The sequence below is a fragment of the Halichoerus grypus genome, chromosome 8 (assembly GCF_964656455.1).
Source record: "Halichoerus grypus chromosome 8, mHalGry1.hap1.1, whole genome shotgun sequence".
In the NCBI taxonomy this organism is placed as follows: domain Eukaryota; kingdom Metazoa; phylum Chordata; class Mammalia; order Carnivora; family Phocidae; genus Halichoerus; species Halichoerus grypus.
In genome coordinates this window covers 3384391-3405733 of record NC_135719.1, presented here as the reverse complement: position 1 = coordinate 3405733, position 21343 = coordinate 3384391, and the positions used below count along the sequence as shown (strand labels likewise).

Below are 21343 nucleotides of genomic sequence, written 5' to 3'. Positions count from 1 at the left end.
TCCTCCCCACGGAGGCAGGGTCGCGGCGTGACATGATGTTGGTTGACTCAGACTTGGGGGAGAAGACCTATAGATAGGGTTCAGATAACAACGTATAAAGTACTAATAACATGGAATTTAAATAATTTGTTAAGACAGCTTATGGAGATGCTCGTGAAGAGGGAACTGGGTTCAGTGGTACGCAGCTAACAAGCCTAGAAGTTGGCTCTTCAGAGTCACCTTTGGGCCAGACATCGAGCTGATACCCATCAGCCAGCTTTTATTGTCCCTGGATTTCAGGGCTGGGGCTGGCCAAAGTGGGGCTGCCAAATACCCCTTGTCTCGGGAGGCTCCCTGCCACCCCACAGCTCAAGAACATAGACCCACCTGCTTGATCTGGGCCCCTGAATGGCTGGTTCCTTCCCTCCCCTCAGCTTCTTCTGCCCCCTAACATTTGATGATGGTGATAGGCATTATTCCATATTTTTATTGTAACACTAAACTGTGTCCACAGATTCCAAGTCTGATTAGTTGGCTGCTTATTTGGCATGATGGTCTGCTTACTACTTAAAAATAAAAGCAGAAATATGCATTAATGGAATTCTGTAAGATTAGGGAACTATGTCCAGCACGTTTATCAGGGAACAGGGAAGCTGCAAAGCCGAGCGAAGTGGCTCATAGATGGGTGACAGGATCGGGATTCAAACGGATCTCAACAGGCCAGCACTCTGGGCCAAAACCAACAAGAGGAAATTCAGTAGTGATTCATGTTAAGTCTTGCATAAGTAAAAACGGGAGAGAGCTGGCTTTACTGTCGCTGCTTTGGGAAAGATGTTATTTTGAACTTACTGAGACGTTCACTCATTACATTTATTGAGATGATGTGTGATTTGTTATATATGTGTTATTCTATTTAAATCCTGCTGCGGTGAAGGTTATCATCTCCATTTTATAGATGAGTTCGAGAAAGGTTAAGAAATGTATCCAGGGTCATATAGCTTTCAACGATTATGTGATATGGCCTCCGTGATGGGATCCAAGAAATGGTGTGCCGGAGAAGGAAGGAAGGAGGGAGGGGAGGGAGAGAGGGAGGGAGAAAGGGAGGGAGGGAGGAAGGGAGGAAGGAAGGAAAGAAGGGAGGTGGGGGGAAGGAAGGAAGGGAGGAAGGAAGGAAAGGAGGGAGGGAGGAAGGAAGGGAGGAAAAAAGGGAGGGAGGAGGGAGGGGAGGAGGGAAAGGGAGGAAGGAGGGGAAGAGGGAGGAAGGGGAGGAGGGTGGAAGGGGAGGAGGGAGGAAAGGAAGGAGGGAGGAAGGGAAGGAAGGAGGGAGAGAAGGAAGGAGGGAGAGAAGGAAAGAAAGAAGGGAGGAAGGAAGGAAAAAAGAGGGAGGAGGGAGGGGAGGAGAGGGAGGGGAGGTGAGGAGGGAGGGGAGGAGGGAGGGAGGGAGGAGTGAGGAAGGGAAGAAAGGAAGAAGGGAGAGAAGGAAAGAAGGGAGGAAGGAAGGGAGAGAAGGAAGGAAGGAAGGGAGGAAGGAAGGGAGAGAAGGAAGGAAGGGAGGGAAGGAAGGAGGGAAGGAAAGAGGAAACTCAGATTTTATCAGAAGAACCCTGGAGTGGGGGGCAATGCGTGGTATGTGTTATTCTCAGATACAGTGTTGTATTCTGGACACTACATTTTAAGATTAAACACATGCAAACTTAAGTGTGTTCAGAGTAAATATTCATGGACGAGCTGGGACGGTTGAAGGGAAAGCTAGTGCAGGGTTCTTGAGCAGCGGCTCATGGAGACTGGCGGTCCCCTGCCCTGGGAGGGGTGTGGTCCAGGAAGGCGCTACTGTGTCACCGTCAGGAAGAACATACAAACATCCATGCGCAGAATCGCCCTGGTGGTGCTTTCTTCGCCACCACGGGGCTTTTCTCTGACCGTCTGTGCTTGCTCCATGCTACTGGCATCAGGGGGGAGAGGCAAGAACCGGTGCACGTCAGGGATATTACTGCTGGTCTTTGGGTAAAGAAGCATCCGTGAGAAGGGGGCAGGGAAGACCAGCTGGCAGAAGGTGGCAGCGGGGTTTCAAAGCAAAATCCCATCTTCACGGCCAAGGGCAGGAGAAAAACTCAAGGACCCCTCTTGAGATGCAATTTTCTCTGTTTTCTTAGGGGGGGGAATATCTCACTGACCCAACCAGAGAAACCAAATGCCTGCATTTATAACATGCCTATTTTAGTTATTTTAGAATCAAGATTCTTTTTTTTTTTTTGTAAGTAAAGGTGGAGAAGTTATGGAAAGAAACCCGACTCTAACTATAAACCGAACAGATGGGATAGTGGGAATAAAAACAAATTAAAGCAATATTGCAAAGAACTCTCAACTTTCATTTAAAAATATATATGATGATGTTTTTCAACTTCTCACATTCAACCTACGGGTAGATCGGGTGACAAAATGAAAAATCAATTTCAGCTGTGTATATTTTAAACATTTACCTAAATGATTTGGACTTACCAACCCAGAAGTCCAGATGAATGTATTAAAGTGCTATTTGTGTGTTTTTTTATGAATTAAAACTTTATTTTATATTATGTTATAGACAGGACACAGTTCCATTTGGTGACATTTCATGTAGAAAATTGAACTGAACAGTGATCTAATTAGAACAGTAAATAGTATGGGTTTAATTAGCCCTTATTCCTGATGACAGATTTGATCAGTTGCCAGATATTTATCCCTTCCTTTTGCTTGACTGTTCCTAAAGTATTACCTCAAGCAGGACCGTGCACTGTGCTATAAATAGGTAGCTTGGCAAGAAGCCATGAAACCCACTGACCGGTGAGTCTTGGGTGGAATTGATTGGAAAATCCCTCCTTGGTTCATTATTCCATTTCACTTTTGAAAGTCCTTTCTACAGATCCCCCTCTTAATTTAAAAAAAATTTTTTTTTGGTTGGATGAGGTAACATGGCCTAAGGGCTTAAGGAAGCCCGTGTAATATCTAGTTCAGCCGTTCTCTGTGGTTTTATTAGTATTAGGGTTTCCTTCATAAACGTTCCTGTTCTCTGACTTACAGCTTCCCTGTTAAATTCTCTCTGACTTGAACTTTTCTGTGTGTGGATGTGGTCTTTGTTTGCTTGCTTACAAATATTTAATTCAAGAATTAAAGTGTTTGCTTTAAAATTTTTTTCTTTTTGCCAAATGCAGAGAAACAAAAACAAAAGAAGATAAAATCACTCAGAGTCCTTGAACCTGGAAGTTGCCACGGTGAACATTTTAAATTAACTCCCTCCTTTCTAAATGCACGTACATGGTTACCTGTATGAAAAGTGATGCAGACTTCCCCTGTGCTCTAAGGATTGTCTTTTACCCCCTCCTTCAAAAAAATTATTTTTGGAAAAGATATTTTAAAAAAAATGCAAGTTCGGATAAAACTAACATCTGTTATAGCGCCCCTTGGCTTCATCAGATGTAACGTTTTGTCATATTGGCTTCAGATCTTTTATGAGGGTGGAGGAGCTCTACGGCATTCAGCTGGCATCCCTTCTGTCATGGACAACATTTGCTCCTAGCCTACATCCTCCATTCTCAGAGGCAGGTTGCTCCTCCCAGCCCATATGCTTGTCCTTGTGGTATGCATTTTGTGTGTACACTCACATCCCTGCACCTTTATCCAAAGGGTGAAGAGATAGCAAATGTTGTGTGTGTTTTTATTTTAATGTAAATAAAATGGAAATTTAATGGAAATCTTCCAGTCTTTTCCTTTGTAGCTTCTACCTTTGTTGACCTATCTAGGACAGTCTTGCCTCTGTCAAGTCTATAGACTGTTAATCTATAATTTTTCTACTATTTTATGGTCTCAGTGCTTTTAATAAAAATTCTAATATATCTGGAAATCATTTTGGTGTATTTTGTGAAAAAGTCATTTATTTTTTTAAAAAATTTATTTATTTTGGTGGGGGGAGAGGCAGAGAGAGAATCTCAAGCAGACTCCACATTGAGCATGGACCCTGACGTGAGGCTTGATCTCATGACTCAGAGATCATGACCTGAGCCAAAACCAGGAGTCAGATGCTTAACCAACTGAGCCACCCAGGTGCCCTGGTTTTTGTTTTATTTTTAAAAACATTCGTCACACTGACTTGTGGTTCCATCCCACCTCCTTATACTTGAGTCTATTTCTGGACTCTTTTTTTTTTTTTTAATTTAGTAGATTTTCACTGTTTATCGCTATGCCAGCTCTCTACCCTTAATTGAGGCAATTTTGCTCCAATTTCCCTTCTTTTACAGTTTTTTTCTTGGCTCTTATAGACTTTTACTCCACCAGATGAACTTTGGAATCATTTTGTTGGGTTCAAAAAAAATTCCCTTGGGGATTTTGATTGGAGTTGTTATAAATTTATAAGTTAATTTGGAGAGAATTAACATTTTATAGTTTCAAGACTACCCATTTAGGACTATGTATGTTTCTTCTACTCTAGGCCCTTTAGTGAAGTTTTGTAATTTTATGGAAGTAATACACATCATTTCTTCTCATATCTACATCTACATCTGTCTATACATTTTTAACATATACCTGTCCTCCTCTTTTCTCTAGAGTATCCCAACATAAGTCAACGGTAGCCATTCCAGAACACTAATTAAACCCAGTTAATTAGTTGGTTTAATTAGTGGACCCTTCTCTATTTTCTTGGATCCTCAAGGCTTTAGTTACTTTGTCTTCTTGGGATGGAGCCCTTTTCAGGAGATTCCACAAATCCTCCTGCAAAATAATTTCCTTGGAGCTAGCGCCCATCTGTCTGACAGAAGGGCAAACCAGGATTTCAGTGGCGAGAAGTCTTAGGTACATGCTGGGACCCTGCTGTGTAGGTTATAAAACATAACTTAGCCTATTTAAATTTTGGAATGATAAAATTTCAAATTTAAAACTGACCTTAGAAGCTGCCCGGACAAAACCTTCATAACGTGGAAGGGTACTTATGTGACACTAGTTTCCATATAAAACTGTGTGTGTGTGTGTGTGTGTGTGTGTGTGTGTGTGTGTGTGCTTAATGTAGCCATTCCAAAGCAAAACATCTCTAGGCAACCTTCTCCTCTGTGAACAGCTTAGAATAAGACTCTGGAAAAACTGGAGAAGCTTGGGGATAGTTCTGGCATATTTGTCTATAATTCATTGTGTTTTTTCACATTCTAGACCTCAAGAAACACTCGTTCAGATGAAGACAAAGACAGCAACTGGGATGCTTGGGGCAGCTGGAGTGACTGCTCGAGGACTTGTGGGGGAGGGGCATCATACTCTCTGCGGAGGTGCTTGACTGGGAGGTAAGTGGTGGTTTTACCTGCTCTTCTCCGTGGATGTCAGTGCCTTTGAAGGGTGGGGCTGGGGAGACAGCTTGGCTTCTTGGCTTCGGAAAGGTACTAGGATGGTGATATGACATCTGCTATATATAAATATTAGTCATCCTCAAGTTACCATATTTAAATAGTAATGGCCCCATTTTCATGAGTGCGGTCATAGTCCATCCACATGAGACTCCCAGCTCAAAGGAGCCTGGGGCACTAGACACTTTAAGCTTTGCAGGAGGGAAGCCTGGCATGTTAAGTCACTTGCCTCAAATTGTCAAGACTAGGGATAATGGCTCAAGTCTTCTGGGTTCTACCCTTGAGTTATTTCAATTTTAGTTCATTTCTTGTTCACTTTCTCTGAGCAACCCATTGATTAAGAAGGTAATGCAAGTTCTGTTTTCATACCTTAGGCACGCTTATATTAAATAATGTGTTAAAATGTAAGATCTGCTTCTTAAAAAACCCATGAGTTTGTAAGAAGCTCACACGTGTCATTGCTTTTGGGACAATTTGAGGTAATCCTTCATAGGGCAGTTTAAATCCCAGCCAAGAATTTACCTTTGCTGTCAGGTAAGACAGAGCCCCAGGTTGATGAAACCTGATGTCCTGGTTCTGGACCAAAGGAAGGCTCCAGGATCATGGCAGCTGTCTTCAGATTTGGGATATTGTAAAGCAAAAGTGTAAGTTGATTTTCCCTGAATAGTGTCAAGGTATAGATCAGAAATGCAGGGAGAACATATTTTGTCTGGCTCATGTTGGGATTCATGGATGTCACTGTTTTATGGGATATTAAAGAGTGACCACATACATCCTCCAGTTTCATTGAGACAGTGCATGGTGGGACAGTTGGGAGATTGTGATGTGGCCTTGAGAAGGAGGACTCTTAGTTCACTGCAGGACAGCAGGGGGAGGCTGTTGGAGGCGCTGTTGGTGACATTACCCCAGGCTGAGTTTCAACTCAGGGCACTGGGCTCTAAGTGAATGGTTGCACAACTGAATCCAGGGATTAGTCTTGCGTAGACAAACTGGTATACCTGCTTCTCCTATATTGTTACCTTGGGGAGGAAACGAAGACCCTGTTACTCTAAGTGCATCATGCTGTGTGGAAGGATGACAGGATATTATGCTGTACTGGCATGTATTGATCCCAATGAAGCCTACAGTAGGAGGGCCGTGTGCCTGTGGGCAAGGGTCAGGGAGGGACTTCTCATGTGTGGAATAAGATTTTTCCCACTGCTGTTCAGTCACTTGGGGGAGAAGTTTCCAGCATAGAATCTGGTGTCCGGAAGGTAGGACTTAAGCACCACTCTGTGGCCTCCAAATCTGAGGGGTCTGAATAATTTGCAATCAGTGGTGGGGTTCAGTTGGAAAAGGAGTGGGGTTTATTTGTGTTTGTCTTTTTTTTAATAGTATGTACTTGTATTTGTTAAAAAGAATTGGATGAATATATCGAAGACCATGAATGACCACTTTCATCATTTTGTCATGCAACCAAAATGCTTACATATTTATTGGTTATTTTGTTAATTAAAAAATAACTGATTTTGTCTGGAATATAATTTTGCTAAGTGATCTATTTTAGTGTGTGTATGAATGTGCATCTTCTCTTTCCTAACTGGGGTCAGCTGATCATTAAACACTTTGGATAAGGAAGGGAGGTTGCTAAGATGCTTCTGTCTTTTCTGCACCTATTCAGGAAGGGCAATTTGGGCATGAGGAGAGCAACAGGAGGAGGAGGTCTGTCTTGACATAAGTGAGCATGTCTCGGTGCTCTGTGGTTTGGCAGATGTTTAAAGCTGTCTCCTTCTGTTGTGAACACTTTGATGGATTTCTCTGAAGCACTATTTCCTCTTTTCTCCCAGTTCCTTGGCATGTCTTGCCAGCAGTGACCTTGAAATGTGCTGTTCACAATCCTGTCTTGGTAGTAACTGTTCTTCCCTCAACTCTTGGACCACTAGGCATACTCCAGGTGTCCCCCTGTTGATGTCTACTCACCCCTCAGTGGTCATCTCGGCAGGTTCCTAAGACAGCTCTATGCTGCGTGTCTTGCATGTGGCCCACCCCTGGCTCACCAGAAACCCTCTTGTGAACTTTGCTAAACAAACTCTTGAAGTGCTGGGATTCATTGCAGCAATACCTACTCTTCATACACAGGCGCTGTGACCAAACTCTCTGCCCTTAAATTTCTCAGGTATGAATTAACCACCAACCAACTGCAGGAGACACGGGTTGAACTCTTTAAGTCTTGTCCCTAAAATTTCATCCCCTTGATTTGGAGTTAGCAGATTGAAGCCCTCATCCCTTTTCTTTCTTGGTGGGGCAGAGTGAGAAGTAGGATCATAGCACACATTTCTCAAAGAAATCTTCAGAAATCCTTCCTCTATATAATTCTCTACTGAGGTGTCTTCAGTACCAGACCCTTTTAAAAATAAAACCATCTATCATCTATCTATCTATCTATCTATCTATCTATCTATCTATCTATCTATTATCATCTATCATGTGTCTATCATCTTCCAGTATAGTTAACATACAGGTTAGATTAGTTTCAGGTGTATAGTATAGTGACCCAGCAGTTCTGTACACTACTCCATGCTCATCATTATAAGTGTACTCTTAATCCCCTTCACCTGTTTCTCCCATGCCCCCACCCACCTCATTTCTGGTGACCATCAGTTTGTTCTCTATACTTAAGAGTCTGTTTTTTTGGTTTGTTTCTTGTTTTCTTTGTTTGTTTTGTCTCTTAAATGGTATTTGTTTTTCTCTAACTCATTTCACTTTGCATTATACTCTCTAGATCCATCCATGTTGTTGCAAATGGCAAGATTTCATTCTTTTTTTATGGCTGGGTAATACTCTATTGTGAACACGTCTTCTTTATCTATTCATCTATTGTGGGCACTTGGGCTGCTTCCATAATTTGGCTATTGTAAATAATTCTGCAATAAACATAGGGGTGCATATATCTTTTTAAATTAGTGTTTTCATTTTCTTTGGGTAAATACCCACTATGGAATTACTGGATCTTTTGGTAGTTCTATTTTCAATTAAAAAAAAAATCTTCATGCTGTTTTCCACAGTGGCTGTACCAGTTTGCATTCCTGCCAACAGTGCACGAGGGTTCCTTTTTTCCCACATCCTTACCAACACTTGTTGTTTTTTGTGTTTTTAATTTTAGCCATTCTGACAGGTGTGATGTGATATCTCATTGTGGTTTTGGTTTGTATTTCCCTGATGTTGATGAGTGATATTGGGCATCTTTAATGTGTCTGTTGACCATCTGTAGGTCTTCTTTGGAGAAATGTCTCTTCATGTCTCCTGCCCATTTTTTTTTTTTCCATGCAGAACGTGCCCTCTTTAATACCCATCACCAGGCTAACCCATCCTCCCACCTCCCTCCCCTCTAGAACCCTCAGTTTGTTTTTCAGAGTCCATCATCTCTCATGGTTTGTCTCCCCCTCTGATTTCCCCCCCTTCATTCTTCCCCTCCTGATATCTTCTTCTTCTTCTTTTTTTTTTCTTAACATATATTGCATTATTTGTTTCAGAGGTACAGATCTGTGATTCAACAGTCTTGCACAATTCATAGCGCTCACCATAGCACATACCCTCCCCAGTGTCTATTACCCAGCCACCCCATCCCTCCCACTCCACCCTCCACTCCAGCAACCCTCAGTTTGTATCCTGAGCTTAAGAATTTCCTCAGATTAAAAATATCCTCATACCAGTGAGGTCATATGATACATGTCTTTCTCTGATTGACTTACTTCGCTCAGCATAACACCCTCCAGTTCCATCCACGTCATTGCAAATGGCAAGATCTCATTCCTTTTGATGGCTGCATAATATTCCATTGTATATATATACCACTTCTTCTTTATCCATTCATCTGTCGATGGACATCTTGGCTCTTTCCACAGTTTGGCTATTGTGGACATTGCTGCTATAAACATCGGGGTGCACGTACCCCTTCGGATCCCTACATTTGTATCTTTGGGGTAAATACCCAGTAGTGCAATTGCTGGATCGTATGGTAGCTCTATTTTCAACTTTTTGAGGAACCTCCATACTGTTTTCCAGAGTGGCTGCACCAGCTTGCATTCCCACCAACAGTGTAGGAGGGTCCGCCTTTCTCTGCATCCTTGCCAACATCTGTCGTTTCCTGACTTGTTAATTTTAGCCATTCTGACTGGTGTGAGGTGGTATCTCATTGAGGTTTTGATTTGGATTTCCCTGATGCCGAGCGATATTGAGCACTTTTTTATGTGTCTGTTGGCCATTTGGATGTCTTCTTTGGGAAAATGTCTGTTCATGTCTTCTGCCCATTTCTTGATTGGATTCTTTGTTCTTTGGGTGTTGAGTTTAAGAAGTTCTTTATAGATTTTGGATACTAGCCCTTTATCTGATATGTCATTTGCAAATATCTTCTCCCATTCTGTCAGTTGTCTTTTGGTTTTGTTGACTGTTTCTTTTGCTGTGCAAAAGCTTTTTATCTTGATGAAGTCCCAAGAGTTCATTTTTGCCCTTGCTTCCCTTGCCTTTGGTGATGTTTCTAGGAAGAAGTTGCTGCGGCTGAGGTCGAAGAGGTTGCTGCCTGTGTTCTCCTTTAGGATTTTGATGGACTCCTGTCTCACATTGAGGTCTTTCAACCATTTGGAGTCTATTTTTGTATGTGGTGTAAGGAAATGGTCCAGTTTCATTCTTCTGCATGTGGCTGTCCAATTTTCCCGACACCATTTGTTGAAGAGACTGTCTTTTTTCCATTGGACATTCTTTCCTGCTTTGTCAAAGATTAGTTGACCATAGAGTTGAGGGTCCATTTCTGGGCTCTCTATTCTGTTCCATTGATCTATGTGTCTGTTTTTGTGGCAGTACCATACTGTCTTGATGATGACAGCTTTGTAATAGAGCTGGAAGTCCGGAATTGTGATGCCACCAGCTTTGCTTTTCTTTTTCAACATTCCTCTGGCTATTCGGGGTCTTTTCTGGTTCCATACAAATTTTAGGATTATTTGTTCCATTTCTTTGAAAAAAGTGGATGGTATTTTGATGGGGATTGCATTGAATGTGTAGATTGCTCTAGGTAGCATTGACATCTTCACAATATTTGTTCTTCCAATCCAGGAGCATGGAACGTTTTTCCATTTCTTTGTGTCTTCCTCAATTTCTTTCATGAGTATTTTCTAGTTTTCTGAGTACAGATCCTTTGCCTCTTTGGTTAGATTTATTCCTAGGTATCTTATGGTTTTGGGTGCAATTGTAAATGGGATCGACTCCTTAATTTCTCATTCTTCTGTCTTGTTGTTGGTGTATAGGAATGCCACTGATTTCTGTGCAATGATTTTATATCCTGCCACTTTACTGAATTCCTGTATGAGTTCTAGCAGTTTTGGGGTGGAGTCTTTTGGGTTTTCCACACAATGTATCATATCATCTGCAAAGAGTGAGAGTTTGACTTCTTCTTTGCTGATTTGGATGCCTTTTATTTCTTTTTGTTGTCTGATTGCTGTGGCTAGGACTTCTAATACTATGTTGAATAGCAGTGGTGATAGTGGACATCCCTGCCACGTTCCTGACCTTAGGGGGAAAGCTCTGAGTTTTTCCCCATTGAGAATGATATTCGCTGTAGGTTTTTCGTAGATGGCTTTTATGATATTGAGGTATGTACCCTCTATCCCTACACTCTGAAGAGTTTTGATCAAGAAAGCATGCTGTACTTTGTCAAATGCTTTTTCTGCATCTATTGAGAGGATCATATGATTTTTGTTCTTTCTTTTGTTAATGTAGTGTATCATGTTGATTGATTTGTGGATGTTGAACCAACCTTGCAGCCCAGGGATAAATCCCACTTGGTCGTGGTGAATAATCCTTTTAATGTACTGTTGGATCCTATTGGCTAGTATTTTGGTGAGAATTTTTGCATTCATGTTCATCAAGGATATTGGTCTGTAATTCTCCTTTTTGATGGAGTCTTTGTCTGATTTTGGGATCAAGGTAATGGTGGCCTCAGAAAACGAGTTTGGAAGTTTTCCTTCCATTTCTATTTTTTGGAACAGTTTCAGAAGAATAGGTATTAATTCTTCTTTAAATGTTTGGTAGAATTCCCCTGGGAAGCCATCTGGCCCTGGGCTTTTGTTTTTTGGGAGATTTTTGATGACTGCTTCAATTTCCTTAGTGGTTATAGGTCTGTTCAGGTTTTCTATTTCTTCCTGCTTCAGTTTTGGTAGTTGATACATCTCTAGGAATGCATCCATTTCTTCCAGGTTATCTAATTTGCTGGCATAGAGTTGCTCATAATATGTTCTTATAATTGTTTGTATTTCTTGGTGTTGGGTGTGATCTCTCCTCTTTCATTCATGATTTTGTTGATTTGGGTCATTTCCTTTTCTTTTTGATAAGTCTGGCCAGGGGTTTATCAATCTTGTTAATTCTTTCAAAGAACCAGCTCCTAGTTTCATTGATCTGTTCTACTGTTCTTTTGGTTTCTATTTCACTGATTTCTGCTCTGATCTTTATTATTTCTCTTCTCCTGCTGGGTTTAGGCTTTCTTTGCTGTTCTTTCTCCAGCTCCTTTAGGTGTAGGGTTAGGTTGTGTACTTGAGATCTTTCTTGTTTCTTGAGAAAGGCTTGTATTGCTATATACTTTCCTCTTAGGACTGCCTTTGCTGCATCCCAAAGATTTTGAACAGTTGTGTTTTCATTTTCATTGGTTTCCATGAATTTTTAAAATTCTTCTTTAATTTCCTGGTTGACCCATTCATTCCTTAGTAGGATGCTCTTTAGCCTCCATGTATTTGAGTTCTTTCCGACTTTCCTCTTGTGATTGAGTTCTAGTTTCAAAGCATTGTGGTCTGAAAATAGGCAGGGAATGATCCCAGTCTTTTGGTACCGGTTGAGACCTGATTTGTGACCTAGGATGTGATCGATTCTGGAGAATGTTCCATGGGCACTAGAGAAGAATGTGTATTCTGTTGCTTTGGGATGGAATGTTCTGAATATGTCTGTGAAGTCCATTTGGTCCAGTGTGTCATTTAAAGTCTTTATTTCCTTGTTGATCTTTTGCTTAGACGATCTGTCCATTTCAGTAAGGGGGGGTGTTAAAGTCCCCCACTATTATTGTATTGTTGTCGATGTGTTTCTTTGCTTTTGTTATTAATTGGCTTATATAATTGGCTGCTCCCATGTTAGGGGCATAGATATTTACAATTGTTAGATCTTCTTGTTGGATAGACCCTTTAAGTAGGCTATAGTGTCCTTCCTCATCTGTTATTATAGTTTTTGGTTTAAAATCTAATTTGTCTGATATAGGGATTGCCACCCCAGCTTTCTTTTGGTGTCCATTAGCATGGTAAATGGTTTTCCACCCCCTCACTTTCAATCTGGGGGTGTCTTTGGGTCTAAAATGAGTCTCTTGCAGACAGCATATCGATGGGTCTTGTTTTTTACTCCAATCTGATAGCCTGTGTCTTTTGATTGGGGCATTTAGCCCATTTACATTCAGGGTAACTATTGAAAGATAGGAATTTAGTGCCATTTAGTGCCATTGTATTGCCTGTAAGGTGACTGTTACTGTCTATTGTCTGTGTTCCTTTCTGGTCTATGTTGTTTTTAGGCTCTCTGTTTGCTTAGAGGACCCCTTTCAATATTTCTTGTCGGGCTAGTTTCATGTTTGCAAATTCCTTTAGTTTTTGTTTGTCCTGGAAGCTTTTTATCTCTCCTTCTATTTTCAATGACAGCCTAGCTGGATATAGTATTCTTGGCTGCATATTTTTCTCGTTTAATGCTCTGAACATATCATACCAGTCCTTTCTGGCCTGCCAGGTCTCTGTGGATAGGTCTGTTGCCAATCTAATGTTTCTACCATTGTAGGTTATAGATCTCTTCTCCCGAGCTGCTTTCAGGATTTTCTTTTTGTGTCTGAGACCGGGGTGTTGACCTATTTTTATTGATTTTGAGAGGGGTTCTCTGTGCCTCCTGGATTTTGATGCCTGTTTCCTTCCCCAAATTAAGGAAGTTCTCTGCTGTAATTTGCTTCAGTATACCTTCTGGCCCTCTCTCTCTTTCTTCTTCTTCTGGGATCCCAATTATTCTAATTTTGTTTTGTCTTATGGTATTGCTTATCTCTCGAATTCTGCCCTCGTGATCCAGTAGTTTATCTCTCTTTTTCTCAGCTTCTTTATTTTCCATCATTTGGTCTTCTATCTCACTGATTCTTTCTTCTGCCTCATTTATCCTAGCAGTTAGCGCCCCTGGAATTTGATTGTACTTCATTAATAGCCTTTTTGATTTTGACTTGGTTAGATTTTAGTTCTTTTATTTCTCCAGAAAGCGTTTCTCTAATAACCTCCATGCTTTTTTCAAGCCCAGCTAGTATCTTTAAAGTGATGATTCTGAACTCTAGATCCGACATCGTACTAATGTCCGTATTGAGTAGGTCCCTGGCAGTCGGTACTACCTCTTGTTCTTTTTGTTGAGGTGGTTTTTTCTGTCTTGTCATTTTGTCCAGAGGAGAATAGATGAATGAGAGAACAAAATGCTAACAGGGTAACAACGTCCCCAGAAAATATACTCTAAACAAATCAGAAAAGACCTGAAGCCGGGGGAAAAGAAAGGGAAAGAAAGAAAAAAGAAAAAGAAAAAGAAAAAGATAAAAACATACAAAAACAGAAGAAAACAAAAAAAAAACCAGAATATGATCAAATATGATCAGGCTGGTGCATAGATCAGTGCCACACACTAGATTTTGGGTGTATTTTGGTCTGTTAGAAGAAAGTGCCTTCCAAAATTTTAAAGAAAGAAAAATTTATATATGTATAAAAATAAGGGTTGATATGATGAAGGGATGGAATATGACTGTAAAGATGGAAATTATAAAAAATTTTATAAAAGGAATTGATAAGAAGTTGTTTGAAAAAAGAAAGAAGAGGGTTAAAAAAAAGAAAAGGGAGAGAATGTGATCAGGCAGGAGAGTAGAACAAAACCATACACTAGAGATTTAGGGTATATTTCGATCTGTTAGAAGAAACTATCTCAAAATTTTAAAGAGAGAACAACTTATATATATATGCCAAAAATAAGGGTAACTACTATGAAGGGATAGAATATGACTCTAAAAATGAAAAATAAAAATGTTTTTTTAAAAAAGGGATTGATAAGATGTTGGTTGAAAAAGGGAAAAAGAAAAATTAAAAAAAAGAAAGTTAAAAAAAAATTAACTTTGAAAGAGTAAAGAATCTTGGTAAAAAAGCCATGGATTCTATGTGCAGTATTCCCCTAGCACTGGAGTTCTGCCGTTCTCATTGATCGGTAAACTTGGTCTTGGCTGGCTGTTCTTGCTGATCTTCGGGGGGCGGGGCCCGTTGCTCTGGTTCCCAAATGTCTTTGCCAGAGGCGGAATTGCCCCACCCTTGCCGGTCCAGGCTAAGTAATCTGCTCGGGTTTGCTCTCAGGAGCTTTTGTTCCCTGCAAGCTTTCCTTACAGCTTCCGAGGAGAAGAGTGAAAATGGCAGCCTCCCAATCTCCACCCCGGAGGAGCCGAGAACTCGGGGCCCCGCTCCTCAGTGCGCCCCCAGAGAAAAGCAGTCAGTCACTCCCATCTCCTCGGTCTCCGGCCACACTCCGTGCTCACCCGGCCTGTGACCGCGCGTTTCTATCTCTGGCACCCGACCCCATGTGGAGTCTCCAAACCCCGCAGATCCCTGCGGTGAGCTCCCGCACCTCTCCTCCTGGGGGAAGAAGGTGAGTCTCCCTGGATCTCCCGCTTGTTGGGTCCCTGCTGGAGGAGGAGTGGCCCGACTGTGCCCTGGATCACAGTTTATGGCAACCCCGAGCTGAGAGCCCGCGCCTCGGCTCCGTCTCTGCAGCCGGCTTCCCTGCTCCAATACCTGGGAGCTCTGCCGCACTCAGGCACCCCCGGTCTTTCTGTGACCCCGAGGGTCCTGAGACCACACTGTCCTACGAGGGTTCCACCCCCTGCTTAGCCACTGGAGCGACGTCCCTCAACGGAGCCTGCTTCTAAAAGTTCTGATTTTGTGCTCTGCGGCTCTATCACTTGCCAGAAGCGGCTGACGGAGGTGCCCTCCCCCGCCGTCTATCCTCCCAAATATTGCCTCGGATTCCCTTCTCCGCACGTCCTACCTTCCAGAAAGTGGTCGCTTTTCTGTTCAGAGAGTTGTTGCTATTCTTTTCTTCGATCTCCTGTTGCGTTTGTAGTGTTCAGAATGGTTTGATCCCTATCAACTGAATTCCTGAGACCAGAGGAAATCCAGGTCTCCTACTCCTCTGCCATCTTGCTCCGCCCCCCCTTCTGTCCACTTTTATTTGGATTATTTGGGGAGGTTTTTGGTGTTGAGTTGTATAAGTTCTTTATATATTTTGGATGCTAACCCTTTATCTGATATGTCATTTGCAAATATCTTCTCACCAGACCCTTTTGATGCCTTAATATATGCAAGGAAGAGTAACCGTTGTGAATTAAATTAATACAGAGTCTGCCCTCATAGTTCTTATAGGGGAGAGTTATGGAACAAAAAATTCAGAGAGTGGGAGCAGCATATATAAAGGTGCTAGGGCAGGAAATGAAAAGAGGCTTTTATGCCAGGAGAACCCCAGACAAGGGAGACAGCAGAATGGGCCAATATTGAAGAAGAAGATAGATTTGTGGGCCAGGGTAAAGAATCTGGTTCTCAGACTTTTGAATTTCACACACTAGTAAAATTAAAAAAAAAAAGGCCTATTTGGAATTAATACAGGCTGTCAATTTTTTATTTAGTCAAATAAGGACAAAAATAAAAATGAACAAACAAAATTCAACTGTGGTCTACCATCACAGACTTTTCAAAAAAGAATTAGAATCAGAATCTTGTCATTTCAACATCTAAAGGTAGGATGTACTCTTAGATTTAAAAACCTGTCTTTAAATTGAATTCATTTAGCTTTATGAAAATCCACTCTTTTGCTCTTATTTGTCTCACTTCTCTTTGGATTAATAAAAATGATTGAAGATATTAACAGCTCAGTGATGGGCAACTAGGAACCAGAAATTGAGAAGTAAACATAGTCATGGACTCAGAACTTGAGATTCTAAGATCCCTGAAGGAAGCAATATGCAGAAAAGTGATTTTACCTGAGCTATGCTTTTCATCCAGGCATTCACGGATTCTCTGCAGTGAAAGGCAGAGAAGCCAAGGAGAAAGCAGTTACAAAGAGGTTGAGAAGCTAAGCAGATTTATTGACAGTCTCATGGTCCTGGAACATAAAAATTGGGGTTCAAAGCCCTGGTAGACACCTCAGGTGATACATTGGTATTCCTGAAGGACTATACCCTAGGAGAAAGGAAAAAAAAAAACAGTCCTAAATAGACTAGATGCTATTAAGACTGAAACCCAGTTTTGAATGAGCTCAACCCTAGTTTGAGTGATAAAATGTGTTGCTATTCCAACTGCCTCCAAGAAGCTTTAAAAAAGAAAAGCCTAAAATACCCTGATGGAAGATGACATCAACCAGAGATTATACAGATTTTCATAGATCAAACTCATAATTTAATAAAACATTACCAGTCTTACCATGAGACAGGATCAAGAGGAAAAACAGACAATAGAAACAGGTACTGGAGCTGTTAGATCTATGTGTGAAAAACAACAACAACAAAACAAAAACTCTGTAATAAATATGTTTATAAGAATAGATGACAAAATACAGGATTTTACCAGAGAACTGGAATCCATAAAATAGAATCAAATGGAAATTTGAGAACAGAAGCCTATGATAACTAAAATTAAGAACTAAATAGATGCTGTTAACAGTAGATTAGAAATAGCAGAAGAGAGTATAGGTTTGTAGAACTATCCTGGCTAAATTATAGAAGGAAAAAAACACAGGAAGTAGAATAAAGGATATGTGGTATAAGGTGAAAAAGTCTAAAGCATGTGCAATTGGAGTCCTAACGGGAAAAGAGACAGGGAATAGAGTAGAAGCACTGTTTGAAGAGATAGTAGCCAAGAATTTTCCAAAACTTCTACAAGTTACTGCTGTGGAGATGTTAAGCCACAAATTCAAGAAGCTCAGCAAACCCCAAACAGAATAAATATACATAAACACATAATAGCAAAATCTTAAAAGAAGCTGGAGAGAAAATATATCTTCAAAGGAGCAAAAATAAGATTGACTGATAAATTCTCATTAGAAGATAATGAAACAACCTGTTTAACATCTTGAATGAAAATAACTAATACAATAGAATTCTCTACCTAGGAAAAATAGCCTTCATATGTGAAGATGAAATAAAGATGTTTTCAGACAAACCAAAACTTCAGAATTGTGTTAAAAGAAGTGCTAATGGGATTTCTTCAGGTAGAAGGAAGATGTTCCCATATGGAGAATGGAAATGCAGGAGGAAATGAAGAGCAATTGAGAACAGAAATGTAAATGACTATTAACCACTTAAAGCAATAATAGTAAGTTTTGTGGGATTTAAGTATATGTAGAATTAAAAAGAGAAGGAAACCATGACATGAAATTTGGGAAGGGGGCAAGTGGAATTAAAATGATCTAAGGTTTTTGAATTGCCCAGAAAATCATAAAAGTAACTAACTTACATTTGACTTTTCAAAGTCAAGGATAGGTGTCATTTTTAGGGTTATCATTAAAAGCATAGTAGAAAATTATATAGCTAACAACGAACTATCATAGAGAGAAGTAGAATAATGATAAAATACCTAATTGATTCCTAATAACTCACGAAAGAGAAAACTCAAGGAGAGGAAATGGAAGTAGAGTGACTGTGAAAATAGAAAAGAAATGGTAAGATGGTAGATTTGAACCCCCAGATATATCGGTTGTTACGTTAGATGTTTATGGACTATGTAGTCCAGTTAAAAGATAACATTTGTTAGAGGATAAAACAAAAATCACACGCTATTTACTAGAGGCAAATGTTACGTGTAAGAACACCTGAAAATAAAAGCGTAGGAAGAAGCTATAACATGTGACACTAATTAAAAGGAAATTGGGGAAGCTATACTGGTGTCAGAGTAGAAACAAAGGAAAGAAGCATTATCAGAAATAAAGAGGGATCATCTATATCAAAACTTGGAAGATGTACCTTAATCCATCCTTACCAGGAAGTTTATTGCCCAAAATACATATATTAGGAAAGACTTGGCTGCAAATAGTTGATGGTCAAAGCTTCCATTTTAGCAATAAGAGCTACTTTTTAAAAATATGTATATATGTGGGGTGCTTGGGTGGCGTGGTTGGTTAAGCGTCTGACCCTTGGTTTCGGCTCAAGTCATGATCTCAGGGTCGTGAGATCGAGCTCCATGTTGGGCTTTGCACTCAGCATGGAGTCTGCTTAAGACGCTCTCTCCCTCTCTCTCTCCCCCTGCTCTCTCTTTCTCTCTAATAAATAAATAAACCTTTAAAAAAAAGTCTATGTGTACGTGTGTGTGTGTATCTCCAAGTCCTTATACTCCAAATACCAGGGGTCTGGATTAGAGTCAGTATTTGATCAAGTCCCTTGTTAATTCAGTTCTGGATCTCCATGGGAAAAATGCCCTCTGCCTGGGTGAGAATCACTGCTCGGGTCTACTGCGGCTTTGAGTCAGTATCTCCATGCTGGGAGGTCAACAGGAAGCACAATTGAAGGCATTCATGGGAAGGAATTTGCCTTTCTGCTAAACGAATTTCTTTTCTATGATTGTGGCTTTCCTAATTTGGAGATAGTTTCTGCAGTACCTATCCTGTATGTAACCCTTCCAGAGTACCGTAGCCCATGTAGGCACTGAGATTTCACATGGACCCACATGCAGTGGGATCTTATATGCCTTTACATTTTTGTCTTAGGCTAACCACCCCCATGCTATTAATTGCTGGGAATTGTGGCTCCATTGTCCATTTTAATTGACTGGGTATTCGTAGGTTCTCCTACTGATCTCTTTCGCTTACTTCAAAGGCAGGCTTCCCTTGTGTGTACAGTGAGTAGTATATTTATACACTCCCTTTAATTCAGACTTGCTTACACTATATCTCAAAGTTCCTGGCTTGTGTCTAGCCTCTTTGGATTTCCAGGTATGATATAGAGAGGTCCACTTATTAATGTACCTGGTTGATCATTTCAGTATGTGTTTGTATGGGGGAAGGAGTTCAATATATGTGCTCAGATTACTATTTCTATTTAAAATCTTTTTTTTTTCTTTTATGTTTTTCTCTGAAATTTTACCTCTGGTAATTTGGAAATTATATATATGATCTGGGTTTTTTTTTTTTTTTAACTGATGATTAAATTGAAGATGTTTGAGAGCCATATTTTAATAATTACTTTATAACTCTCAATGAGAGTGCCAATAATAAAATAGTTTCTTCTGAATGCTCCAATGCAAGATGATGACTATTTTATGCTTTTCCTCTTCATTTCTACTTCTTGGGTTTTGTTATTATTGTTTGAGATTTTATACTCACATTTTCCTTTGTATCTTTTCTTTCGTAATCCTGTTTCAGACCTTTGTTGAAACTTCATTGTGTATGCGTGCATACATGATTTCAGCGCTCATTATCAGTCTTCTTAGTTCTTCATTTCGAATCATCACTTCGTTGGCAGGGATATGGTTTGAGCTGTGCTTCTGGAATTTTAATGTGCCTATGAATCACCTAGGGATCTTGTTAAAATATAAACTTTGAATCAGTAGGTCTGGAGTGGGGCCCAAGAGCTTTCATTTCTAACAAATTCCCAGGTGATGTCAATGCTGCTTGTCCATAGACCACACTTCAAGCAGTAGGGCTTTATAGCCTTTTTAATTTCAGGAAAAAACTGTGGGTCTTATACTTTATGAATCCTTATATATCTGAAAATGTCTTCCTCTTGCCTTCACACATAAACAGTGAGTGGCTTATTTAGGTATAAAATTCCTGAGACAGAAATTTTCCTCCTCAAGACCAGAGGTTCTTTTTCCATCATACTGTGGCTGCTCACAGAGTGCTCAGGCCAGTGTGAGGTTTTTTGTTCATTTGTAGATAACCTATTTGTTCGGTCTGGCAGCCTACAGAAGACTTAATTTTTTTCATCAAGTCAAGAATTTTATAAGGTTGTGTCTAGCTCTCAGTCTTTTAAAAAATTTATTTCTGGGGCGCCTGGGTGGCTCAGTCGTTAAGCGTCTGCCTTTGGCTCGGGTCATGATCCCAGGGTGCTGGGATCGAGCCCCGCATCGGGCTCCCTGCTCCGTGGGAAGCCTGCTTCTCCCTCTCCCACTCCCCCTGCTTGTGTTCCCCCTCTTGCTGTGTCTCTCTCTGTCAAATAAATAAAATCTTTAAAAAAAAATTATTTCTCCCTGACACATAGTAGCTATATTTTGTTGTGCAGATTTAGGTTCTTATTTATTGTAGGAAATTTTTCTTCTCTTGTGTCATTCACTGTTGGTCCTTGCCCCTTTGTTCTGGCCCTCATGAACATCAGTTACTTCTGTCTGCCTTCCAGTTCTATTGTGTTCTCTCCAATCACTTTCATCTCTTTTGTCTTTTTCTGTATATTTGGGGGTGATTTTTAAAGATCTTTGCCACTTGAATTTGTGTGTGTGTGTGTGTGTGTGAGAGAGAGAGAGAGAGAGAGAGAGGTCAATTTATTGACTTCTAATGAAGTTTTAAAATGATCCTATTGCATATTTCTTACCTTATATTTTTTCCTTCCCATTAAACCTGACCCTTTTCTGTATCTATTGTCTTAATCATCTGCATTGTATCTTGCATGCTTTTGGGTCTTTTTTTTTTTTTCTTAGTATGAAACCTGGCTAATTCTTACTGATTGCAGGGTCACCCTCATTTAGGAAACCTATCTTGACACCTTGGTATAACTTTGATGTTCCTCTTTTGTGCTTTTTAAAATTGTTGGCAAAATAGGAGTCCTTTTAGGGAAAGGTCAAAGATTTCACCACTCCAAGGTCTAACATAGTATCTAACGTGTGATTTGCACCCAAACAGTGTTAATTGAATGGGTAATTGAATGTGTGCTCACTATCAATTTGCATTTTTTGGTCACTATCAAC

At 40.4% G+C, this 21343-nt stretch overlaps 1 protein-coding gene across 3 annotated transcripts in view; it reads left to right on the top strand.

Moving 5' to 3' along the window:
• Positions 1–21343, top strand: part of ADAMTSL3 (ADAMTS like 3) — a 344500-nt gene that overhangs the window by 99974 nt on the left and 223183 nt on the right. For all 3 annotated transcript variants that reach the window (XM_036072905.2, XM_036072904.2, XM_078078809.1), the window contains one exon: positions 5158–5285. In XM_036072905.2, the coding sequence (XP_035928798.2) occupies positions 5158–5285 (128 nt within the window). The remainder of the gene's footprint in view (positions 1–5157; positions 5286–21343) is intronic.